General features: G+C 37.4%; 2 protein-coding genes across 4 annotated transcripts; one reads left to right on the forward strand and one right to left on the reverse strand.

The window, feature by feature from the left end:
• Nucleotides 1–7177: 7177 nt before the first annotated feature.
• LOC137918346 (coiled-coil domain-containing protein 130 homolog) lies at nt 7178–11098 on the reverse strand. Its single transcript, XM_068761122.1, has 3 exons — nt 10772–11098; nt 8701–8961; nt 7178–7911 (listed from the first exon to the last, which is right to left on the reverse strand). Exons 1-3 carry the CDS (start codon nt 11081–11083, stop codon nt 7414–7416), a joined length of 1071 nt encoding a protein of 356 aa, XP_068617223.1. The 5' UTR covers nt 11084–11098; the 3' UTR covers nt 7178–7413.
• Nucleotides 11099–12260: 1162 nt separating this feature from the next.
• Nucleotides 12261–24374, forward strand: adp (adipose). Of its 3 annotated transcripts, none has more exons than XM_068777771.1 (12): nt 12261–12674; nt 12747–12858; nt 14905–15080; nt 16184–16385; nt 17511–17628; nt 17989–18098; nt 19136–19342; nt 19722–19849; nt 20484–20728; nt 21369–21555; nt 22500–22668; nt 24213–24374. In XM_068777771.1, the coding sequence occupies exons 1-12, from the start codon at nt 12478–12480 to the stop codon at nt 24372–24374; spliced, it is 2013 nt and encodes a 670-aa protein (XP_068633872.1). In that variant the 5' UTR covers nt 12261–12477. The 3 variants fall into 3 exon arrangements, with proteins under 3 accessions (XP_068633872.1, XP_068633873.1, XP_068633874.1); XM_068777772.1 differs by having other exon boundaries at nt 21381–21555; XM_068777773.1 differs by having other exon boundaries at nt 21396–21555.
• The last annotated feature ends 394 nt before the right edge of the window (nt 24375–24768 follow it).

Genomic DNA, 24768 nt, shown 5'->3' on the forward strand with positions numbered 1-24768 from the left:
CAGTAGATTATTTTTTATCTGTAAGTTATTTTACAATAAATAAAAATTTAACCATAGATTAAACCATTAGCAAATCCGAGTAATAAAAATATAGAAAATTGGAACGTTGTAACATCCAAGATATTTAAATATGAATTAGTGTCTGAAAATATCTGAGATATAAGAAATATACAGACGTAATTAAAATAGATTCCTTAATATTAATGTTTTGAAAATTCTGTAGAAGTAAATGTTAAATATCTTTCCTGACTCGTGGTCAAAATATCTTCCTACATTTAACACGATCTGACTGATAATAATATAAAAATAAGAAATAAATATTACATATTTAATTATATGTGTATTTCATCTCTATTAAACATTCATCTACATAAGATAAATAAACCTTTATATAATTGGCATTTTCTGTCTGTGAAATTTTAGAAATTGATGTGTATTTATTCTATAAATATTCACTGCACAAAATATTTTGACACATGTCATTCGTATTGGCGCCAAAATGATCGTGTCATAATATGCATTATTAATTATAAGTGATCGCCTAATATGAAGTTATACTTCTCTAGCCGCATTAAGGGTAACCATTTTTGTATAACTTAAATACTTTATGTATCTATTTTAATTAAGTTTAAATTTAAATATATGGTGTAACCAGTTGACGGATATACGTGTAACGTTACTTTGGAAAAATCAAGTTTATTTATCTGTTCTAGTCATTGGCAGAGATTATATATTCATATGCATATTTTCCTTTTATTTTCCTGCGAAACTACGCAAGCGACATCAATGTGTTAATAAGATATAATTAACAAAAGGAACTACATTCATGTCTGTTTATTTAGTAAATAAACATTTCAATCAAATTGCAAATTTATATAATTCTAGAAGTTATAAAAAAATGTAACTGAAATAAAATTGTCTGCGAGCTAGTATCCTGAAGTAAATAAAGTGAATTTAAAAGTTTATCAGTTCCTATCTACCGCAGTAATGATGAAAAGTTGTAGTTTCCTGTCTCTCGTCTCTTTCATTCGCAATCCAGAATATTTTACGCTAACTATGCATCTGAATATTCAATCTCCGTTTATTATATTCAATAAAAAAATATATAATTTTAATTCTTTAATTAAAATGATCGGAATCGGTTGAGCAATTTTCTAAAAAATTTTTTGCAATGTCCCATCCGCATCGACCTGACCGTGATCAAAAAAAATTAAAAATATTAACGTAAATACTTACTTGGTTAGTATTTTAAAAAGGCACACCTATGTTGAGATTTATATTTTTTAAACATACAATATCTCTACAGATAACATATAAGGATGTCTCGGAGTTGACGTTTCTTCGCTGGCATGGTGATGTAACAAAAATTGCTCACCTATTTCGATCAATAATTATTCATAGCGCTTTAATGCTTTTGTCGTTAAACATAGCTTGTAATGAAATTGTTTCCTATAATTTTTGAACCTTGGGCTAATTTTATTAATTAGTTTAAGTTTTATTTAATAAGATAAGTAAAATACATATGAGCTCGGTTAATAACATGTTACAGCGTCATTTAGTTTATTTTAGATTTTAGAAAATTAAATTTTGAAATGTTATTTAAGATTTTTTTACCGCAACAAATTATTTTGCTTGCAACATTATATTTTGTTACTGCTTTAAATAGGTTTATTCAAATCTATGTGTAGAATATAGATAATATATGTGAGTTTTATCTCTACATAAAATTAAATGTCTGTAACAACTGTTTTTAAAAATGGAAATAACAATAAATGGAACTGAATATTCTGTTGTTTTATTAAAAATTTCAATATTTGATAACATATATTAAATATAATTATAATATATGAAATTTTCACTCGCATATATATGAAATAGGTGTAAAAGTTTTAAACAGATGAATGTACAACTAAGCATTCGCTTTTTTTAAGCATTTACCTACATTATTGAATATATCTTTCGTTCCTCTATCATATTTTAATTTTTCATTTTACTTTTTTATTTTCACCCTCTCTCTCCTTCATAATTTCTCTCTTTCTTCCTTTACTTCTTTCCTTATCCCTGCAGACTGCACTGCAAGAACTTATTCGTCTTCTGGATTCCAAAAAAAGATTAGATTATTTCAAAGTGATCACTTTATAGAGGATGATTGGAAATAAAGATTTAAAGTTTTTTCTCACGTATGCTATACGTTCCCTCCATCCCTTTAAGCACTGTAAGATTGGATATCTAAATAAGAGGCCAGGTCATCAAATATATTATTTACTGGAGATTGCAAGACACCTGAGGGTCGTGGGGTAAACGTAGCATGTTTGTTTCTGGTCTGGCGTGATTCTTCCCACAATCAGTGTTCCAATGCTGGGCTAATACACGGAGTTGTAAAACCCGAAGATGGTATTGGGCGATACCTTCAAGCCCGTACTTTGTACTCCCAAGAGATTGTAGCACTATCACTAATAATGCGTGGCGATTAAGCCCAAGGGAGCAAGCGGAGCGAGTGTGTCGTGGAATATTTCTAGATGGAATGTCCGATGACTGTGCGTGCGCAAGCAATAACTCGACACGTATGTCAGCAGTTTAAAATAATCAGACATATTGAGGGTAGACGGATTAGTCAATATCTTAACTGTACCTACTTTAACAATTTAGTTGCAAACACCCACTGCAAGGCATGGGGCTTCCCCCAAAGATATCTAGGGCACAATATACCATAATCGCCACGGTAGGCTGACGAATTGGTGATCTCTGTATGGTATTATGGTACGCACAGGACGCTGATCCTCTGGAAATTTTGTGAGCAGTGACAATCCTATATAATTAATGCACAGTGTGAATTATATATAAGATCCAGGATGTATCCAGGTAATCGAACCCGCATGACCATGACACCCTGTGTAACCAACTCATGTTTATGATCTGTTATCTGGATTTAATAACCCGCATCATTAGTGAATTATAAGACTACCCACACTGTAAAATAAATCCAATATCCTCTAAGATGCTTGTGCGTCAGAATATCATAGGACTAAAGCAAGCCCTCGCTTAAGATGGTCCTCATAAGAAGGATCAAGGTCCAGCTAGACAGCAACGGAGAGAGCTATGCTCAAAAATGAGAAAATGCGCAGAACTGGTCACCGTCGTTGCTCGAAGAAATACTCATCTGTAGTTTTTTTTTTTTTTTTATATGGCCCCCGCTATTGGGGGCCTCTCGTACCCCTATCTAGTTGTGGGACAGGGACTTTATCTTTAATTTATTTTTTCACATTATTTTTTATTTCCATTATCTTCTTTCATTCTTCTTATTATCTTTTATTCTTTTCTGTCTTTCATGTTATAATTCTTTTCTTTTATGCCCTTTTATTCTACTCTTCTTTCTTTCATCCTCTTATTTTGTTTTATAAATCTTATTTCCTAGGTATATCACATTTATTTGCTTATATTTATTATTTATTTTGCTTCAGTCTTTTGTTTTCTTATGCCTAGGTTTGGTTTTTTTGTATTTTGCTTTTTTTACTATTATTTTGCAATACTCTATGAAATCTTTCCTAATTGTATTATCGCCTATCAGGGAGGCTATTGTCTCCTCCCTGATTTGAACCCCAGACCGGCACTCGAAGCCGAACCGGAGTCCCCCGAATGCGGGACACCGGGCCACAAGGTGGATCACGGTCTGGTCCACGCCCGGTTCACAGAAGCACGAGGGGTCCTCCTTGAGCTTAAACCTATGAAGGTACTCAGAGAACCCCCCGTGCCCCGTGAAGAGCTGGGCCGAGACCGCGTCCACCTCGATGCTGCGGAGCACGCGGTAGGCTGAGACGGCGTCCGGGAAAAACATCCTCGTTACCGAAGCCGTCGTTCCTTCCACATACCTCCTATTCCATTCGTCGAGCGACTCCAGTCTCAGTTGCCGCTTGACGAATGAAACAGGGCATCTCTCGTACTCTGGTCGTCTTTTACTCTTCAGGGCCGCTTCCTTGGCCAGCTGGTCCGCCCTCTCGTTCCCCTCCATCCCCGCGTGCGCTTTCACCCAGAACAACCTTACATCCTTCCCTTTTTCTCTCGCTTTCATTACATTCTCCTTCACTCTTAACGCTAAGGGATGGAGGGTGTCCGATCTTGCGACAGTTTCGAGAGCGGACCGCGAGTCGCTCAGTACGGCGCAGACTTGCGCCGACTCGCCGGCCGCGTACCCTGTTGCCTCAGCTAGAGCCAGCAGCTCTGCCTGGTATACGGTGCAGAAGTTGCCCAACTTGAGTTTCTTTGTGTATGACTCTACGGCGCCCCGCTTGACGCAGAACGCCGCACCCACCTTATCCTCTATGCGGCTGCCGTCGGTATAAATTACCAGATCGGCAGCCGCGGTGGCAAGTCGGACTTCCTCCGCACTTTCCCCCAGACAGGAGAACTCCACACCAACTTGACCAGACGGGTGTGGTAGTCTCAGGTAGCTGACCGGTACCTCCAGGTCTCGGTCCTTTACCACCTGCCGGGAATGACCCTTTCTTATTTCAAATAAGCGGGCTGCTTCTTGGACCCGAAGGTCCAGGGGAAGCAACCCGGCAAGTATAAGGGCCGAGTGCAGGGACGCGGTCCTGTGGGTCCTCGCGATCTTCTGCGCGAAGCCCCGCTGGACCGCGTCCAACTGCCTGCGGACCAGCAGCTTCCTAGCCGCCGGCGCCCATGCACTCGCTGCATACAAAATCGTCGGCTCCAGCACCGCCAGATACATCGCTCTGATCACCTCCGAGTTCAGACCCCAAGATACCTTCGCAGCCCTGCACAGCTGACGATAGAGGCCCTGTGCCTTCTTGTTCACGTTCTTCACGTGACTGTTGAACGTGAGCCTATCGTCAATTGTGAGGCCTAGTATCCGGACCTCCCCAGTCCGGCCAAGCGGCTCGCCGCCCATGCTCAGTAATGGGTAGTCGAACTTCTGCTTGTTGGTTAGCACCATCACCTTGGTTTTGTGTGGTGCGAACCTCAGCTTGTTCCTAACCCCCCATTCATGAACATGGGCGAGAACGGCATTGGCCCGACTCGAGATGTCCTGGGCCTTCTGCCCCGAGAAGACCAGCACGACGTCATCTGCGAACGCCTGGCAGTGTGTCCCGGTCTTTACCACCTCCTCCAAGAGAGGGTTGATGAGGAGGGTCCAGAAGGTTGGGCCGCCTACGGATCCCTGCACGCACCCCTTGGTGGTCTCTCTGGCCCACTCTGCCCCCGCGTACCGTACGGACACCTTGCGATCGCTAAAATAGCTGTCGGCAAGGCGCCGCAGATTCACGGGGCAGCGAGTTTCTGCCAGTCTGCACCGTATAGCAGGCCACCAGGCGTTATCGAAGGCTCCCTCTATGTCCAATGATACCAGTACTGCGATCTCCTTCTCCTTCAACCGAATTCGCAGATGCTGGATCAGGACATACAGGGAGTCCTCGGTACACCTCTGCGGCATAAAGCCGTATTGGTGGCTGCTGACATACGGCGCAGTGTACCACCGGATCCTACGGACCATCATTTTCTCTAGGACCTTGCCGAGAATCGGCAGGAGTCCGATGGGCCTGTAGGATTTCGGGTGCGTGTAGTCCTCCTTGTCCGGCTTCCGCAACGCTTTTATCTTATTTCCTGTCTACCGTCCGCTTATTTTTATTGAGATGCTTTGTTATAAACAGCAACTATTGTCTTATAAAACTAATCTTAAAGCTATGGGATAGGTCAAAAGGACCTCAATCCCGGTGACAGCCGCCGAGTATTTTTATTCCTAATAATAATGCCAAACTTATTTTACTTTATTGCAGGAATTTAACCTTTTGTGGTGGGCAAGGTTCTTTTTGACTTTTTTAAGTTGTCCGCCCTTTTAGGGGGCCCTGCAAATGGCACCCTGCAGTGTGCGCAGGGTCCTCGACAACTTTTAATGTCTACCCACCACTTTTTTATTTTAAAACTGTCTGTAATTTCGTGTAATACTCGGCGGCTACCTTACTTATACTAAGTCCAGGGCTCTCCCGGCTCCCGGCTGCAACCTCCGCGGTCCTCGGACCCTTTGTAGGCCCCGGATGTTCGCTATTATTCGCGAAGTAAGGTTCCAACTGGTTTTCTTAATATTTTCCAGTTGGAATTCCCTTACTTCGGCTGCAGCTCCTCCGTTTGTGGTCGCAAAATTCTGTGAAGGGTGTCAGACGAGAGGCCTTGGTACGGCGCACCTCGCCACAGTTCCCGTTACACGATTTCCCACTGAAAATCGTGCAGCGTTTTAGTTTTTTGTTTTCTCACTGGCTTACTATGTTTATTGTTTTTGGCTTTAAAAAATCCAATTTTAGCCCGATTTCCACTTTGTTGGTGTCAATGCGTTGGGGCTGCGAGCGCGCTTTTTTTGACACTATTTTTATAAATTTTTGAGCACTTTTTACGACACTTTTATATTTTACGAACTGTTTTGAACGGTCTAGGGCACGTGGGAGCGTGTTAACTGCTCGAGAGCGCACGGCGGACTACTCATCTGTAGTTGCAGTAGAGGGAGCACATTGCCCATGCAACCGATGGCCGTTGGCGCCCAAAGATACTCGAGTGGTGACCAGAAACCAGCGGATTAAGCGTGTAAGCCACTAATAGGTGGACCAACGACATTATTAAGATCATGGGATGTCGCTGAACACGTGCAGAGTAAGACCGGTCAACGTGGCTATATTTGGGAGACGCCTATGTCTTCTAGTAGGCATCTATTACTGAAAATAAGAATAAAACAAGCCTATATATGCATATAAAATTTATTAATATTTTGTTTTACATATAAGGCACCGCAATTACAAATCAACTATTTGGATACCTTACACTTAATATTGCATGATTGCAATTACTCAAACACTTCACCGACCAAGTCAGTCTCCACAATGATATTCATAACATCACATTGCATCTGGCAGAAAAATAAATGACAACCTATTTACCGTGTTCTTTCAAAGAGCAATAAAAAAGAGCATTAGGAAGGATGAACAAAAAAAATTTCACTTAAAGGCATTAAGAAATTTGAAAAAAAAACTTTGATAGGGTCATTTAAAACTTGACCACAACACCTTACATGGCTCCTTAAAACTATCACGAAATAGAGCATGGAAAAAGTACAGGAATCTGACATACTTGACCACGATCCTCAGTCATGAGGAAGCAATGAAGAAGGTAGAATAAGGGGTCTGGTTAGTGAAGGTATCCCCATAACCTCCAACACTGATTGTCAGTCCCTGCCACCTAACACTACCCTCTCTTCGAGATGGAACTGGAAGCACACAGTTAATCATCAAAACTCTGAGAAGTTACATCTCAATGATAGAAAATAAAGCCTGGAAATTTTATTTCACTGCTGTATGTTATTGCATCATTATATGCTTATTTCAAAATGTTTTCCTTAAAATTTCTAATTCAATCAGAGCCTTCTCCACTGGAACTGTAATCACCAACCAAAGACAATCCATTGTTTTCTTTCAATGGCATACTATTTAATTTTCCACTATCACAATTGGAATTGTCCAATTTCTCATCTACCGTTATGTTTGTTTTCCTAACTGTATCATTACCTACAATCTCTTCACTATTATCTTTGGTATTCAATTTGTTTCTCTTTATTGTGATACCCAGTGTATTTCTCGTGAGTTGAGAACTTTTACTCAACATTTGTTCCTTTTTAAGACCACCAAAACTAGTTATGAGTCCACTGGAGCTAGGTAAAGCGGGGCTATTGAGGATCTTACTGCGAACCACATTTTGCCTTTCTTCAATAGTTCTAGAAGGTCTAAGGGATAGAAGTGATGCTAGGTTTTTATCCTCTTCGCTCTCTGGTAGTAAGGTGATGTCGAGAGATGACTTAGACAGGAGAATGCCATCGTTAACTGCTGCCTCTTCCAACTCCTTCCTTCTTTTCTGTAACAATATAATCGCTTAGTTGTCAATTTTTTGTACGTCAAAATATTTTTTTTAAATACAAAATCACTCTGGATATGCATGGGAGTTGCCAATGTAGTGTCAAAGTTTTTATTTCATTAAGGCAACCCTTTATACTTAATTTTTTTTTACCCACAATGTATCTCTATTATGTACCTTTGATGTTCAACAAAAACTAAATAAATAAATAAACTAATATTTTTAAACTGTCAATTCATTTGTAATTCAAAATTTTCTTTAGTATATTTTTGAAGGCATTCAGTGTGCCATACTTATGATGTAAAAAAAACTTAATTGATAACACAATCATACATTATTTCATTTATTAATCATACATTACCTCATGGCAAGTATTGCCTCTTCATGATAACAAAAATAAACAATATTAAAAATTTACATATCAATGATATTGTTTGCAGCTGCAACAATATTGTTGATATCTACATGTGTACCCTAAATTAATATTAAGTTTTACATGGAGGCTATATATAATTTTGTTGTGGCTTATACAAAACTGCCAAATAAAGGATGTGACTGCTGATGATGCTACTTTGGTGTATGTGGGTAGCACCCTACTGGGCTACATATCTCGGATCACCGAGTTGCCTCCTCAAGATCACCTGCAACATCAATGGTCTGCTGGGATTTCTCAAGGAGTTAGGTTGGCTTGAATAAGGCCAACCCCGATGCAAAATGAGTGCAACGCTGCTTGATTGTGGAAACCAACTTGATGAGACAAAACAAGAAGGAGTCCAAAACTATACATACCCTGAAGTTCCTACGCAATGAACAATTAGCTTCATAATCATCTTTCCAAACAGTTTCATTTCTGCCAACCAGTTTGCCAAGCCGCGGCTTATCTTGTTTGCTGGCATCCTCATCACCTGTCTTATGTTCCAGTTTGAACATAGCATCATCAAACAGACGCTTTTGTGTTTCCTTAGTGTCAGGGACAATTTGGCCATTCTCGGTAGGATCCCAACGATTTTCTTGACGTCTCGCTCCTGATACTATCACATAGTCTAAGTTCTGGAAGTGAGGGAGTTTGGATTAGACATGCTTTTCGAGATTTATATTTGAACCAGATTCTTAACAAGCAAAAGTTCTAATATGCCTTTGACAAGATACTTTATGTATAGTTGTGCTTCGCATTGTTGTAGCACATGGATGTGTTTATCCCTAACCATCATCATCATCTTTTCAACTGATAGACAATAATTGCAAGGCATAGGACTCTCATGGCCATGGTTACTGGTCTTGCACTAGCTGGACCATCAACAGATTTAAAGTCACTAGAAATCATTCCATGTAAAGCAAGGCTGGTCAACATGATTATTAAATAATAGGAACATGCAATGAAATTTTTTTATATATTTAGCTCATAATGTCCCCATTTTTTTTGACCTGCATGTAGTAGATCAAAGATCCACTATCCAGAAAAAGATTCACTATTGGGCAGTTCCATCTCCATCAGGAACCCTTGACCTAGTGAGATATGTAAAATGTTTATGTATTGAAATCTTTAAGGATATTAGATAGTAGACAAATGATACATTACACTATTGATTAACAATTTATCTCAGGATAATTTTAAAATTAATTCTATAATTTTTTTGGCCATGGTTTCCACCAGAGTTTCTCAATGAGGGATCCACACAGTGGCGTAGCTATGGTATTTGGGGCCTGGGGCAGATTGGGGCTTGGTGCCCCCCCCCCCCCCTAAAGAGACTAAATAATTTCAAAATTCAGAACAGAATTTAGGTTATATATATTTTTTTGATTCAAAATAATAATAAATATATATAAAATAACATTAAATCTTAATAAAATTTATCGGGAAAATTTAAAAACGAACATTCCTCGCTTTTTGCCCTGCACAGTCATTAATCACATTTTCAAAATCAATAGTATCGACTAGTTCATGTTCTATTGACATTATTGCAAGATTATTTAATCTATTTATCATTACATAATCTTGCAATAATGTAATAATTTATTATTTTTGGCATTTAGGGCCCTTTTAAAAAACACTGTGTTTTGCGAATGAAAGGCTTATTAAACACTGTGTATATTATATTTTTGTAACCGTTTACTTTTTTAATGTTCATATTATTTAACAACCTTTTTAGCACAAAAATAGTAAAATTCGATATTATTTTTATGATATTTACTTTAAATTATGGTTTTCATTTTTCTTTTCACATTTCATTATTGATCATTCAAAAAAAAATTATGAAAAAAAATATTTTCGACTTTTGTGCCCCCCCTGCTTGTGGTGCCTGGTGCGGCCGCCCCACTCGCCACCCCCTAGCTACGCCACTGGATCCACACCCCACAGGGGGGTTATTTGACTGTTATGGGGGAAATTCGAATGTAAATTCTACATGAATTTAACCTTATCACTTTAGAAATAAAAGATTTATGTGTACCTAGGGAGACCTAAAAATTTTAGAAACCCTAAGGTCCCTTCCTTAGTTTTTCTATAATTCTTACGCCTCATGGCACATAAAAGGTTGAAAAATATTGATCTATGCATAGATTTTTTGGCATTTCTTCAAGGAGGCAGACCGTGATAGGCTAAGTGCCTGTATAAATGTTTATCACGAAGGCTCCCCGAGGAACCTATCTCTGGCAATTACATTACATGCAATATCTTACTGGGAGGCCACAAGCTCTTAGATTAGCTTAGCTCAAGCAGGGCTCTCAATAATTGTGCTTAATACCCTAAACCAGAAAAAAAAATCTCAATGTAGGTAGTATAACAATAGCTTTGTTTATATAACTACCCTAAAATTTCTCTAGATCTTACGACACATTAAGATAATAAAACATGACTTACACCTGGATCTGTCTTGATTTCAAAGTGATTATCGCATAAATGGCACTTCATTCGAAACTGATAAACAGGAGTGCTGTAATACATTCCAATTTTTTTCTTCTCCGCATTATACCGAACTCCCATGCCTATATGATTCTTACAGCCCTCACACCAGATGTTATATGGCATTTCAAATCTTATGATTAAAATGCCCATGTGAAGTTTCCTGGCTCTTTCGCGGAGTGCATGAGTTCCTTGGAATTTATTTAACCCCCCGACTTTTGGATCATAATCGGGGGGATAGTAAAGATTTTGGCCTTTTCTTTCTCCCATCTTGTATAGCTATAAAATTCTACTGAAAAAGAAATAATCAAGAAGTATAATCTTATGAAATAAAAATTTTAATATGCTGTTTTCCAAAGAAAATCTTCTATATTATTTACGTTACCTTATATTAATATAGTAATTAGAAATCTAGCGGTACAAGTAAATAAGTATAAATGTAATGAATATTTATCTTAACGTTAATTATTTACGAAAATTCTTCTTAAAATATTGTATTATGAAATGAACAGTGCAAAAACTAAATGTCAATTTGATAATAAATACGGACAAAACTGATAATTTTTGTTCGGGTCTACGCATATAATACAACATAATACTTTTATCATTATTCAGTAATCTAGCTAAAACATTTTAAAATAAAAAACTGACATAAGACAACAAAATATTTATACTTTCTGTAAAATATGTCGTTACTGTCGATATATTTTACAGAAAGACCGATAAATTTTTACCGCTCCTGCAATGAAAATTTGTGTACTAGACGGCAAAAGGTCATTGATAACGAATATGAATACATTATTGATTAGTAATAAAAAACTTGTTAAACTGTAGTCGTATAAATTAAAGTTAAAAGAGCGACATTACTTTCCGGTCCCCCTAATATTAAAATTTCAACCAATAACCAATATATAATATACGTAAGTTTAGAAAGTATATTATACACAATTTTATTTCCACCAACTAATTACGTTTACAAACAAGGCTTAAATTTTTTTACGTCAGTTATACTTAGTTGAATAAAATAGTACTTTTGAGACATCGAAAGAAATGGCAAAAAATCAACCTTGAAAATTCACCCCTCTTGTAATGTAATTAATTAGATAATTTAGTGTGAATATTATACATTTAGGTAAATTTTAGTTTATTAAAACCAAGTGCAAATCTTTAAAATGACTAAGTAAAGTCGTTATAAAACATGAGGTGGGTGTATTTACAATGTTGTACTACCATTTATATCAACAAACAATTAACCAATAGTTTTAATTATTAGCATGAATTAAAAAAAGGAATATTAATAAACAATACTTAATTATTAGAAATTATTGTTTAGATACAATGATTTCTAAAATGAAAGCATTTAACTAATTTCCCAAACAATTTTAGGAAAAACAATTGACTGGCAACAACTACAGCTGTTTGACATTGCTTATTTTCGAAAGAAAATCTCTGAATTCGCTAGATCGCTAGACCCTTTTGTAAAGTAATTAACCGTTCCTATTATATTTTGTCGATGTTTATTTAGTGTAAACAAGTGCCTAAATCGAGGAATTTACTGTGGAATGTTATTTACTATAAATAGATTAGTTATAACTTGTAGTTGGCAGTACAATCTATTTGTGATGTTACTTTAATTTTCGTGATATCGAAGATAGCAGGCAGCCATGGGTAGAGGCGAAGATCCTATATGGAGCCAGGGCACCGTCGGGTTGATCGCCGCTCGAGAGCGCGGAGATGTGGACCGTAAACTGCAGAGTCGGCTAACAGTTACCCGCAGTATGATTGACCGACTGGGTCTGGAGAAGGAGCTTCACGGGCATATGGGATGCGTGAATTGCCTTGAATGGAATCACGACGGCTCGTAAGTGTGGAAGCCTGGTGATTTTTGTACTTTCACCTGATCAGATTGCTTCATTTTGCTTTTACGTCACAGTGTTTTGGCGTCGGCTTCGGATGATCTCCACGTCATTCTATGGGATCCTTATCGCTACAAGCAGCTGCATAAAATTGCAACGGGCCACACGGGAAATATATTCTCTGTAAAGGTAAGGAAGTGGTAAATCTTATAATTTATTGACTTTTATCAGGCATATATAGTAATATAAACTATATGCAACTTTGTATATCTATTGCAGATTAACTTAATTACTATAGCAACTACTTTGAAATATTATTATCATTCTATTATATATCTAATTGTATGCAGAAAGCTCTTAAATTATTTACAATTGTGAAATTGTATGAAATATTGAAAATAACTAAACATGATTCATCAAGTATGACCTGTATATGTTAGGAGAACAGTGGTTTCTTTATTAAACTTTCTGATATAACTATAAATCATTGATTTATACCTTTGCACTTATGACATTGTTTATATTTTACATGTACAGTTTAAAAATTAATAAAAGATCAAATAATTTATATTAATTACTACACATATAAAAAAATTGCCTGTATATAAAATAACTACCATTTTTCAAAATAGGAGCATGTGTAGTGAATTTTAGTGTTGCAACCTGCAAATATATTATATGCTCAAAAAAGGTATAGTACAAAAACTATAAATGAATATTACATTTTCTTGTAGAATTTAAAGCAAAATTACGGTACATTACTCCCTGTTGCACAAGATACCTGCTGATATAATTCCATTTAAATTGGTCCATTCATTTCAGAGATTAGTTGGAACAAACAGACATATATATGAAAAATTTAAAAAATGTAATCTTGGTATATGTACTTACTTGGTATATGTATGTACATGTAGTTAAAAGTCTTTATTTTAATATTACAAAGAGACACACAAATTTTATTTATTTATATAGATTAGAATATGTACTTATATTAAAGACAAAGTAATTTGTTATTTGCTTTATAACCCGTACATACTGATCGAAAGACACCATTTTATCTAATATATGAAGAACACATTAAAAATTAATAATATGGGGATCTAAAGTTTGTAACTTTTAATGTTACAAAAAAATTAAGTTACAATAAAATTACCACAGTCTTTGCCTTGTTTTCCTCATTGCTGAGGGTTGTGATCCTCTGGACACATTGCATATTCCTCTCCATCTTGTGCCACTTATTCCCATCTCCTATGTATTGTTGAGCATGAAGTTTAGTGAAAAGAACTTTCCAGGGAGAGGATTTTGTTGGCTTAGTAAATATATGTGCCACATGCAGCTTCTATGTTAATGAAGGTGTTTGAATACTTAACACTTGATATTGTCCCTTTTATGGTGGGGTCATTTATCTCCCGGCAAACTTGCATCCTTTTATCAGGACTTGAGATTGGTATTGGAGTTACCACACTTAAATGAGAATTCCAAAAAATCACCTTTTTTGCATATCATTAATCAATTGAACTTATATCTATGGGATAACTAAAGGCATATAACCATGGATTGTAGTTTCTTTTTATGAAGGAAGTGGTTTTGTTTCAGTCTTATGCATCCATAATAAACTATCAAACGAGTTATATTGTGGTCAAAATATGTAGAATATTTATGCAAGTTTCTGCCTTAATCAATTTAGCTGACCTGAACAAATGAATACATGATATAGAGCTGCAAAAAAATATTAAAAATTTTGTGATAAGTTATAATAAGTTAATTGTGTACTAAGTTATTACTTTCAAGTAACTGTTTCTAGACTTTGATCATAGTTTAAGAAGAGATGGAAATGACTGCAACCTAAATTGGCCTCTTACTGTTGAGACAGTGAGGATGTTGGAATAGTTCCTGCCTCTCATGGAACTTGTTTAATTTACATCATAATATATTTTTATTACACTTAACTTACTTGCCACAGATGGCTTTTGTGTTAGATGTTCTATGTTAACATGATGGATTTTTCCAACACATTTTTCTAGTGTTAGTAATAAATAAATTTATAACCTTGTGTGAGTGTATTAATGTCTGTGTGGTCTGTTTAAAACTGTAAGGCTACCAAGAGATTTTTGCATTTATATACTACATCTTTTATAACAAGAGGAGCCCGTACATTGGTTTAAGTGGGTCCTAATTATACATGTCTTAGTGAAACAGTTTAATTTTTAACTCTATGAGCTTGTTCTGCTTCAGTTCCTCTCCCGTGACACAGTGGTGACATGTGCTGCAGACGGCACGGTGCGTGCTCGCACTGCCTCCGGCTGCGCCCTTTGGGAGTGCTCCTGTCACTGTGGCAGGGTCAAGCGCCTGGCGTCAGCACCCGACAACCCCAATCTCCTCTGGTCTGCCGGTGAAGATGGACTTGTTTTGTTAGTACAAACATGACTATATATGTACAACATAGGGTATTCGTACTTTGGTTTAACAATTAAGAATTACATTTTACATAATTCAGCTGATAAAAGGCTGCCCTGATTCTGCGGTTTATACTGACTAGAGATATCTATTATTGTTCAGAAACTCAATAAAAGTTGTTAAAATCAAAATATTCTTTATAAAAATAGGCTCTTACATAGTTGTGCCACTGATGATTTACTTTGTTTTCGAAGATGAAAATTAGGAGTATACACCTTATTTTTATACCTTGTATTAACACCATGTATATCATCATTTTTAATAATTTTAGGCGTATTTGTGGACTAACAAAATATTATTAAAAATATATTGCAATATAGAAAGTTTAAAACTTCTTTATTTGTTTAAAACTTCTCGCAAAGAATCCAGATTTTTTTTTGGATTACAAATGTTTATACTATAAATCAATATTTATAAAATGCTTCACACTATTATAGGGATTTTCTTACATATTTTAGTTTAATAAACCATGGGAGTGTATATAATCTTTATAGACTTACTAATTTTATAAAGCCTAGAGAAAGATATAACAAGTTTATGTTTATTTTGATTTGTAACCACTATGTACATTGCTGGTTTTTTAATATTTATCAATATTATATTTCATATAGATCAGATAATGTGGTGATGAAACTGAAGTATATTTCCTAATGGTTATTTGTTAGTAAATTTATTTTTTGGCTTAAACTCTTCTTTGAGTGTGGCTTGTAGCTTATTCTATTTATCTTTACCTTTTGTCTTTTTTATTCCTTTCCTTCTTCTTTGTTATATGTTTTTGAAATAGGATTCTTAATTATGGAGATCATTGCCATAGACAGGCCCCAGGTCCTGGGTATTTTGTGGAGGTAGAAGCATGTACCTTTAGGATATCACCTGGTCCATCCATTTAATTTTATCCACCATGATAACTAGCGTCCTGGCTGAAGGCACCTGCCTTTTAAGCAGATAACAAGAGTTTCTACTACTATTACAAAGTCAATTCATTGTGTTAAATACATTATACAGAGCATCTGCTCCGAAACAATTGAATCCAGCTGATGATGACCTTGAACTGCAGGCAGCATGATCTGCGAACCTCTCACCGCTGCAATTCGGTCTACTCCAATGTGCTGGTGAACCTGATCAACCACCTGGGCAGATATGCGGAGGCAAAATGCGTGGCAGCCAACCCTCGCAGGCCGTACCAGGTGGCGGTCGGAGCGAACGACTTCTACGTCAGATTGTATGATACCAGAATGATCAAACTTTCCAAAGTACAGGTGAAGTTTTTTTGTTTATTTCTATATCCTTAGTGGGGGGGGGGGTGCACGGGAGACCAGACGAGGGACTATATTGGCTTGACCAAAATAAGGCTTCATAATTTGTATATAGCATATTCCTTATTCAGTATAATGCTTAATCCAGACACACAAAGGGACAAGATAAGAATGGTAGTGTGTGCTAGCAAATTATATATTTTGGTTGGAACCCAGTTGAAATTCAATATTACAATATAATACAATGTTATAATAATTAGATAATTCCATCTAATCTTCACATTTTTGGTAATATGGTAGAAATGTTGTATGGTAGTAGGTGTGTTTGAAAGTGGTTGTTAAGAAAAATAGTTTAAGAAACTTTCTAAATTTTTTAGTAATTTTTTTACTTATTTCTATTCTCTATAAAATACGGTATGATTGTTTGTTATTTTGATGCCTAATTGTAGTGTATGTAATGTGGAGAATATTGTTCATCAGGTGATGATGGAATTTGTCAAGGATTGAAGTAAAAGAAAATTGCTGTTGAGGGTTAAATTTAGTTCATATGATGCAGGCACTGCGCAATCTATTTTATCGGAAACTAAATCAGAAGTCCGCTAAACGATTTTGCAGATTGGCGTCTTACCTCCATGATTTAATTATTTTTAAGTCACAATGAGGTTGACATTACCACAGATATATAAAACCTTAACCTGATGACCATATATGTATGTATATGTAATATGATTAAAAAAATATATTGAAATTCATTCAAAGGTTTACCCATCACGGTATAAGCGGCAACATAAAGTAAATATACTCGTAATTTTATTTCATACAATTTTTCCATTTATGGTATTGACCAAATGAAGAAGCTGGTTACCATGCTATCACCATAAATTCAGTCATATGATATCCACCGCAGAATCCTATACCCCCTAACCCTATTTCCAAGAGGACCTTTTGGAAATCTGCCAGTGCCTTCCAATGATCTTAACTATGTTGTCTGTCGACTGAAACCTTAAGGCTCCAGAGGCTATCTATTTTGCATGTTATGTGGTCTGCCCGCTGCCACTACAAAGTTGCTAAAGCTAAGCTATGTTGGTTCCATGATATATAGTAATTATCTAATTATACCACTTTCAGACACGAACCCCATCCTCCCAAATGCAGTTTGAGCGGCAGAATGTGCTGTGCTCTCGGGCAGGGCATGGTGACCCTGATAATGATATACCTAAGGCTGCAGTACAGTACTTTGCACCTGGTAAGTATATTGCAGAAGAACCAAGGTTACTTAGTTCAAACAATTGCTCATACGAAGTGTTAGTGGGCGGGTGGTATCGCCTGTGAAAAAAAGTTCTTGAGTGGGCACCTTACTGAGTAGACTGGTCATATAATGAAAGTCATGAGAAGCCGCTGAATGTGGGCAGCGCAGAATGATCAGTGGTCATCTTTTGTGCAGGCCTATTCCTTGCAGTGGGAGTCTAGAAACAGACTGTGCCTAGTGTAAGCCTTTTTATAGTTAATTGTAATTTTGGATGGTGATGAATTGAAAATTATTTCTATAATGTAATGTTCTAAAGATTCAAGACAGCATTGCTAACGTTTATGTATATATCTTCAGGTCACCTGTCAATGGACCCAGATGAACACACGTTCCCGAAGAAGACAGTTACATACATCGCTTTCAGTCATGATGGAAACGAACTCCTGGTCAACCTGGGCTCGGAACAGGTGAAAATAATACATAATTCTGATTATTTAAATTTTACCCTCCATTTATTGAAAAGGTTTGTTTGTCGATATAACTCTAATATTCACCGACCAAATCTGGATTATTCTTGTTAGGTAATTGGTATAACCGAGTATCAAGTGTCACCCAAAGCTGAGGTACTGTTAAAAGGTTTGCAGCCTCCCAGTCTAGCAATGAATTACCAAGTTGAAGTTGCAGCTGCCAGGCCACTTAGCGCACAGAACTGATAACCATTGGGGCCTTTAGGTTCTGAAGTGAAGACCACGGACCCGAAAGCAAGTGGCAAAGAGAACAGATGGTCTTGTTAAGGTCCTTGAAGACACTGGATGCAGGAATCTAGAGGAGGCCTATGTCCAGCTGTGGACTTTTGGCTAAAATGATGATGATAATCCTCGTAGTAAAAACATCTTATAGAGTTTTACCTTAATATGTTATCTAATTTGATTTTTTTTAAGTATAAGTCAATGTTAACACATTCAATGCCGCTGTCTCTGTAAAGTCTATCAAATGCCGGATTTTGTTAAACGTACAAGTGTGTCTGTACAATTTGAGTGTTTGTACTAGTTGTGATTAAGTACCTTGTGTATTATGCGCATATTTTGATAATTATTATATGGAAGGCATCTTTTTTAAAAAAAAAAAGGAAAATCACGGCTCTGTGTACTCAGACATGTACATCTCCACGGCACCGTGTATTTGGCATTAAATGTGTTAATAGAGACCAAATGACCATATAGTTAAAGTAGCTTAAAATTCACATCAGCTGATGCCTACAGCGAGGCAAAGATAATCATATTGACCAGTCCTGCACTGTCAACATCTAGTGGCTTCTAGCGACCTTAAATATGTCTAATGCCACTCTAGAAACTTCCGGTGTCAACTGCTGTCAGTTGTTATGTGCTTCGCCTACTGCCACTTTAGATAAACTAGGTTCCACCACTCTCCAAGCACAGCTCCCTTCATTTTCTCTGTGTGACCTTGATCCTTCTTATATGAATTTAAAAATTCTTTATTCCAGGTGTATCTATTCGATATAAATTCCGCAAAGAGACCGGCTTTAGTTGAGAGTTTCATAATACAACACAACCATGGGTATCGCGATGGTGATGGTAAGCAGCTGCCCAAGAATGGTACAACTGGCAAGGCGAATGGCACCACTGGTAGTAATGGAACTGTGGACGCTCAAGCTATTCTGCCAGAGAGGATACGCTTGTTGAAGGAGGCGGTGAGTGCTTTACATTCCTAAGAAAATTCAACAACTTATTTTATTTTTTATTACTATCTTATCTTTTACAAAAATATTTAAATTTGCTGATTGTCTGTTCATCAATCAATCAGAATCAAGACAAAACAAGTCATTCACTCAGTACTATTCTAGATGGCCCATACCACGGAATGTACCGTTCACGCTACCCCTAAGACCCTCGTTATCAGGATGGTGACCACGTCTTTCTATCATTTGCCTCGGAATCGCTGAAGATAGAGGGAGTCTAGGGCCCCCTTTTGACACCCGTGGCTCCGAAGTCCATCATTTATGGTGGAGGAACTTTAAAAAAATTACTGCGTGAATTGTATTTGCAACATGTGCAATTTGATATTGACAGGCCAACGAGTTGGTGAACAAAGGAAGCTACAGTGCAGCTGTAGAGTACTACAACAGAGCGATCGCAGAGTGCCCAGACTGTGCAGTGCTATATTCCAACCGAGCTGCCACCCTCATGCGCAGGGGCTGGTGAGTCATGGTCAGGATGACCATATATACCCTTCAGGTTAACATTACGTGTCTCTGAAAATTCGTATTCGATTATTTGGATACCGAATAACAAAAAAATAATGTTCTTGTGTAACAAAAACTTCTGCATTAGTAGTTAAATATTTTTATTAACTTTTAACAAAAGGATTTGTTTCCTATATTTTGAAACCTACAAGAGTATCAGTTTTGGTGTGCTTCTCTTTGTCGTTCTTTTCACTTCACTTTTTCTCGCTCTATCGCTTCCTCTATGGTTCCCTCCCTCTGTCGCTTCTCTCTATGGCTAGCTCTTTCTATAGCTTCCTCTTTATTGTTCATCTCTGTCTCTTACTCTAACTATCTCTATTTCTTGCTTTCTTTTCTGCTCTCCGAGAGTTTCTCGATTGACATGAGCCGGAAAGCGCTGCGGGGGTAGGCTCCCGACTAGTTAGACCGATGATAAAGTCTAGGTCAAGATCTGTGCCTTGCAGTGGGGGTCTATCCAGTGATATAATAATAACGGTGAGGAAACCAGAAAATAGGTTTCATGTCAATTCCGTCAAGGTGGATTAAGATGGACACCATCTTAATGAAGAAACAACTGAGGAGAATAAAGTTTTTAAAATAAAACTCGCAGGTCAGGTGACACGTATGCAGCTATCAAAGACTGCTACAGAGCGATCAAACTGGACACCAACCATGTGAAGTCCCACTTCCGCCTCGCCAAGGGTCTGATGGACCTGAAAAGGGCCCGCGAGGCTCATGAATGCCTTCTGTACTTCAAGGACAAGTTCCCCAAGCACGCAAGCAGCCACGCAGTCTTCCTACTCCAGAAGGACATCAACGTTGCCTTGGATAACATGGAAACACAACCGGATGAAGGTGAGCCTTTTATTTGATAAAAAAAATAGTTTAGTATTTATGATAGTGTTGCCATTATAAATGTTATACAGAGTAAAGTGAATATTGAAATGACAGGAATCTTTAGAAATAATGTCGCTTGATTATTAGTTTTTTTAAAGATGTGTTGCCATGGTGCTTTATTCCTGCTTCTCCTCCACAACTATAACACCTTAAAGCAGAGTAGAGTCAAAATGAAAATGGAGTTAAAAAAGTGACAATAAGATTTTTGATATAAATTTAAAAATGTTGAATAAATTAATTTTATTTTTATCTTTATTTACGATGAGATCTGTGGATCTTTTAATCTTGTATCGGAATTAGTAAAGCAATTTCTTGTAGCAAAGACTTCACCATACCGATAAAATTTATCAGGAACATATATGTTATATAATCTGTGGAACTATAGTGTACCGTACACTGTGTCTCTACTTTTAAAAAAAACATATATTTTTTTTAATCACACAAAGATTGTGATGATGATGATTAAATAGAATCACGTAATTCGTGCGGCATAGTTTGCTATGATTAACATAGGCGTATTATATACGTCGCAGGGTCAAGAAACATTGAATTAATGTTTAGTAAGTATGTTAAGGCGCGATCGTTTACAATTTGCAAGTACGGCCCATAGTTGGCAACTCCGCAGCAGACGAGAGCGAAGAGCACCTGCCCACTTCGGTATTGGAGCGACAGCTGAGGGCCGGAGCGCTCGACTACAGCCGCCGCTTCCTGGGGCACTGCAACACCACCACCGACATCAAGGAGGCGAACTTCCTGGGCCCTGATGCCAACTACATAGCCGCCGGGTCAGTTTTACAACCTCCTCTCAAACCTCGTCTATTAAAGATAAATAACAAAACAAAACAAAATTATCAATCAAATTTCAAAAGTACCCTCATAAATGAGGGTACTTTTAAAAGTAAATATTAATGTAGGGTAGTCATACTCACGTGGCACAGGGATTCTCGGAGTACCTTCACAGCTTGAAGCTCAAGGAGAGTCACTCGTACTTCAGAGAGCTAGTGTTGGACCAGACCATGGTGCATCTGGTAGCCAACTGTCCCGCATTCGGAGTACTCCGATGTGACCATTAAAATCATAAATGAGGGTACTTTTAAAAGTAAATATTAATGTAGGGTAGTCATACTCACTTGGCACAGGGATTCTCGGAGTACCTTCACAGCTTGAAGCTCAAGGAGAGCCACTCGTACTTCAGTGAGCCAGTGGTGGACCAGACCATGGTGCATCTGGTAGCCAACTGTCCCGCATTCGGAGGACTCCGATGTGACCATTAAAATCATAAATGAGGGTACTTTTGAAAGTAAATATTAATGTAGGGTAGTAATGCTCACGGGGCACAGGGATTCTCGGAGTACCTTCACAAGTATAAGGCTCAAGGAGAGTCCCTCGTGCTTCTGGTAACCAGTGTTGGACCAGAGCGTGGTGGTGGCCAACTGTTCCGCATTCGGAGGACTTCGATGATTTTCCGAGCTCCTGCTAGGAAAAAAAACAGTGAGAACAGCATCGCTGATAATGCATAAAGATATGTCTGCGCTTCTCAAATACTACAAGGCTATAGTTAAAGACGTGATCGAAAGAAACAGTACCGAAGAGTAAAAATAGAATATATATAATAGATTGAAAATAAAAGTGAAACAAGAATTGTAAATGAAATATAAAGATAACAATAAAATAAATGTAAAAAAAAATTGAAATAGGGAAGTGAACGGCATATTAAAAATGTTCCAAGGTCTGACGACGGTAGCATGTTCATCTGGTGCCGGCGCTCCGGCAACGTGGTACGTTGCCTGAGAGGTGATGAATCCATACTCAACTGCGTGCAAATGCACCCCGCGATGTGTCTACTAGCAACCAGCGGCATCGAGGCGGTCGTGCGTCTCTGGAGCCCCCGCCCTGAGGTACCCCACCAAACATATGATTTCACTTTTTTATATATACCTTTATCTCTATAGCTGGTTTGTTATCTAAAGAGAGAGAGAGAGAGAAGAGAAAGAAATATAATCAGTATTTTACTACATAGTTTCATTTAAACGCATCATAATCTGAGAAGAACCTACAAACACGTATGGGTTTCACGGTAATCGCTTAATAGAAATTGCTATCAAACTGAACTCTGTCTCTCTCTCTTTCTCTCTCTCTCTCTCTATATTTATTTATATATATATAGTGCGTGAGAAATTGTCGCGCAGAGTCGCGGGTTCGAACCCGTGTACCTGCGGTTGTAGACGCTGTCATATTACATCTTCCGGTTGTGTTTAGTTTTAGCGGTAATTACTTACTATAGGGCGAAAGAATTGTTAAATTCACATTATTTATCTTTTATAACCAATATGTATAACAGAGATATCAGGATTAGGCAATATACGTGGGCGGTCCATCTGTGGACAAGCTGCGGCTGATATGATGAAATGATATAGATTTTGTAAATACTATATACTATAAAGGATTAAAATGTCATTTTGTATGTAAAATGTAATTGTGTATATATATTAAGCAGTAGTAGCCCAACGGTACATGGAATTGCAAATGCTTAGAAAGAAGTTTCCAGAGGATGGGCGGCGTCCTATGGGGACCATAACACCATACTGCGATAGTGAACCCGCCTTCCGCGTGGCGATTATGGTATATCTCCTCATAAATCTATTCAGGGAGACCAATGCTAGTGGGCGTCTATGGGCGGAAACGACGACGAAAGTAACTAACATAGCCCAGTATGTTGACAAATTAAAGTGGCAGTGGTCAAGTCACTTAGTACAGAGAAAAGATGATGATGTTGGTCCAGAAGATAAACTACTGCACAAGAGGTTTCATGCGACCTCTTTCAGGTTGTATTTAGACCGCTTCCAACTGGTCCTGTTGAAAATCTATGCGGGAGGGCTTATTTCCATCAGTAGAAGTCATATGATGACTGTGATGATATACCGTGTTTTGTGTGATGACTGTAAACAAAAGATTGTTCTCTTGTACATTTATCTGATTGGCCTAAATCAGGGCTTTTTAAACTTTTGTCATTCACGACCCCATTTATGATTGCGAGTTTCTTGACGGCCCCATACAAACGTAAAAGAAAAATAAATTAATATTTTTTGATGATTTATTTATTAGGTAACAATATACTTTTGAAAATATTTAGTTTTAGAATTCGTTTTTAAACATACATAAATCTAAAATTAAAAATTGCACAAAAAATTATAAAATTGTATTTATATTAGTTTAAAACCTTCAAGTAATGCGCGTGTCTAGATGCTGCAAGTCCACTGTATTCCGCCAACTCTAGTGATGTTATAAAATAATATATATTAATATTTGACATTAGAATCTCTCGACCCCAGTTTAAGAAGAATATTTTAAGAAGCCCTGGCCTAAATCAAGCGATGGGTGCCCTGCATATAAAATACCACAACCAATAATTTCGTGATGGCTGCAAATATCTCTGTTTCAGGACGGTAGTCCGGAACCGCGTGTGGTAACAGATGTGGGGTCGGCAGCGAACGCAAATCAACAGCGCATGCGCAGCGATCCTTTCGAAGCGATGCTCTTCAATATCAGCTTCGCCGGCGGCGGTGAACGCGACCTGCACTCCCCCGCATGCCGCACCTCGTAAGTACCACTTCCACTGCTATCCACACTCAAAAACGCTCTCATTCGTATCCATACACGTCCCATACATGCTCCATACAAGCTCCATACAAGTTCAGTTGTTAATAATATTTAGGGAAATATATATAAAGATTGACTTTCAGTAATCGTTTACACCAGGGTTTCTTTAACTATGGTTCGCGACCTCATTTGGGGTCGCGAAGCAAAATTCGGGGGTCAGGAGATTTTAATGTCAAATATTTATAAATACCATTTTACTACTATTTGAAAATATTCGAGGGAATTGAGACGGTCATAATCCACTTTTATTTTTGAAACTATAATAAATTTAATTTTATAATATTTTGTGCGATTTTTAATTGTAGCTTTTTGTATATTACAAAACGAATTCTAAAACT

The sequence above is a fragment of the Battus philenor genome, unplaced genomic scaffold (genome assembly GCF_028537555.1).
Source record: "Battus philenor isolate CCGP_79_NKW_IND1 unplaced genomic scaffold, ilBatPhil1.0.hap1 SCAF_14, whole genome shotgun sequence".
Lineage (NCBI taxonomy): Eukaryota > Metazoa > Arthropoda > Insecta > Lepidoptera > Papilionidae > Battus > Battus philenor.